The sequence below is a fragment of the Arachis duranensis genome, chromosome 4, assembly GCF_000817695.3.
Source record: "Arachis duranensis cultivar V14167 chromosome 4, aradu.V14167.gnm2.J7QH, whole genome shotgun sequence".
Classification (NCBI taxonomy): Eukaryota; Viridiplantae; Streptophyta; class Magnoliopsida; order Fabales; family Fabaceae; genus Arachis; species Arachis duranensis.
In genome coordinates this window covers 19721652-19723892 of record NC_029775.3, presented here as the reverse complement: position 1 = coordinate 19723892, position 2241 = coordinate 19721652, and the positions used below count along the sequence as shown (strand labels likewise).

General features: G+C 33.6%; 1 protein-coding gene across 1 annotated transcript in view; it reads right to left on the bottom strand.

Moving 5' to 3' along the window:
• LOC107483693 (fasciclin-like arabinogalactan protein 4) overlaps window positions 1-356 on the bottom strand; it is a gene marked incomplete in the record, with an annotated part of 2306 nt that extends 1950 nt beyond the window's left edge. Inside the window, 1 exon segment of the mRNA XM_016104298.3 lies at window positions 11-356. Coding sequence (XP_015959784.1) covers window positions 11-168 — 158 coding nt within the window.
• Between the last annotated feature and the right edge of the window lie 1885 nt (window positions 357-2241).

The window sequence follows — 2241 nt, the reverse complement described above, 5'->3', positions numbered from 1 at the left end:
GTCTGGGAAAGGGGAGAGGACGGCGGTAATGTTGATGGAGCGTGAGGGGAGGGGCGCCACCGCCACTAGCGCCACCGCCAGGTAGGAGATAATGAAGGTTGTCTTGAGGGTAAAATGGGGAATAGCCAAATCAGAAACAGAATAAAAAGAAGAAGAAGAAGGAGGCATTATTATTGTGTATTGCAGCTTCAGTGGTGGGTTTGGTTCTTAGTTCTTAGTTGTTAGTTGTTAGTGGAGAGTTGAGTGAGTGAGATGGGGAAAGTACAAAGGAGGAGGGTGGTGGAGTTGGGATTGTGAGCTGTGAATGATGAGAAGAGCACGGTTGTCATGCAATGATGATGCTGATGTGGTGGTTTTCCATTTTCTATTTATTCTTTTCTTTTATAAAATAAAATAACAATAAATAAATCAATTTTTAGTTTGCTTCTTACATTCCGTGACATCCGTGTCCTAAGTACACACTCACTTCACTGCGCACTTCTCACACTCGAAGCTTAAGCTACTAGCGTCTAGCTCTAGCTCTAGCTCTAGCTACCCCCTTCGGCCCTTCCCTCAGTTGATCAACATTCTTTGACTAAAATATCCACCTTCCTAATTTTCATTTGAGTTGGAGTGGCATACATTTTTCTTCTCTACTTAGTAATTGTGAAACCAAAGTGAATTTAGACTTAGGCATGTGTCTAAATTTTTTGGGTGAAAGTTTTGATTTGTTTGCGGGACAGTAGTTTATTCGAAATTTTCGTTTGTACAATAATTAGGGTACTTAAAAGGGATTTTAATCCCTATCTCAGTAAGAATTTAAATAAATTTTTAATGAAATCAAAATTAAAAAAATACTTATATGTTAGATTATTTATAGAGTAATAATATAGGATTTAATCATTTTTTTAGAGATAATTTTTGAAAATTATAAATGATTATTTTCTTATAACATTAGAAGTTATCTGTTGTGATAAGAATGCTTTATCACATCTTATGTAGATCCATTCTCAAGGATGATTGTATTTAATATAGTTTGAAAAAGTAAAGCTTTGCACATGTATAATTAGGGGCATAGGCTGAGGCTTTTTATACAGCAACAAAGAATAAAATACTCTTTCTCTCTTTTACGTTGTAATACTTCTTTCTCTCTTTATATTTCTTTATTTTATATTTGTTACCTCTTCCTTATTTATTTATTTAGTTATTTTATAATACGTTATCAGCACTAAGCTCTAACGAAGTTTTAGGAAGACTTCAGGTAACAAATTTTTATTATGTCGAAACTCTTTCATCTTAAATATAATACTCTTGATATATTTAGAAATAATTATTTATCATGAATATAGATGTTGAAATCCATTTTGATTCAATGGATCTTGAAGATACCATTAAGGCTGAAAATAATATATCCCAAAAGGATAAAAGTCAAGGCCATGATTTTCCTTCATCATCTTGACCAATGATTGAAAAATGAATATCCCACATTAAAAGATCTTGCAAATCTGTGGAAAGACTTTGAAGAAAGGTACAATCATGTGATACTTCCTCAAGCCCGATATGTTAGAGAAAACTTTCTTGACCTTCCATGTCTCGAATGTGCTCCTGCAGCAGCAGTATCGAGAAAAAAAATTTAAAAATATTCTGAGTTAATTTCTTGCTTTCTTGTTGCTGAACGCAACAATGAGTTACTTTTTTAAGGAATCATGAAGCGCGTGCAGTTGGCGCCGCCCCATTTCCTGAAGTAAATGCGGCAAGTAACCCCAGAAGAGGTAAATGGTAAGATTTTGATAACAAGAAAATTTATGGAAGGAAAAGAAATTATGTCCACAAGAAAGATCTCACCAGAAGTGGGATAAAGAAAGAAATAATGTGCAAAGTATATCAATTGAGGATAAATACTTTCGTTGTGGTGGAAAGGGCCATTGATCACGTACTTGGCGTACCCCAAGGCACCTAGTTGATCTTTATCAAACATCCTTGAAAAGGGATGACAAAGAAAAGGAAACAAATTTTGTTTCAAATGATGAAAATTCTATCACTCATTATGATGTATCTAATTTCTTTAAGGATTCTAAAGGAAATTTTACCTATTTGATCAATGATGGAATAGTTTGATATATGAATGTGTTTGTTAAGTATTCATGTGAATAATTTTACTGTGCATGTACTTCTACTAATTTTATTATTATTATCATGTGTTTTTTGAAGAAAAATGGGAAGGACATATTCTGAAGATATTTGCCTTGCGGATAGTGCAAG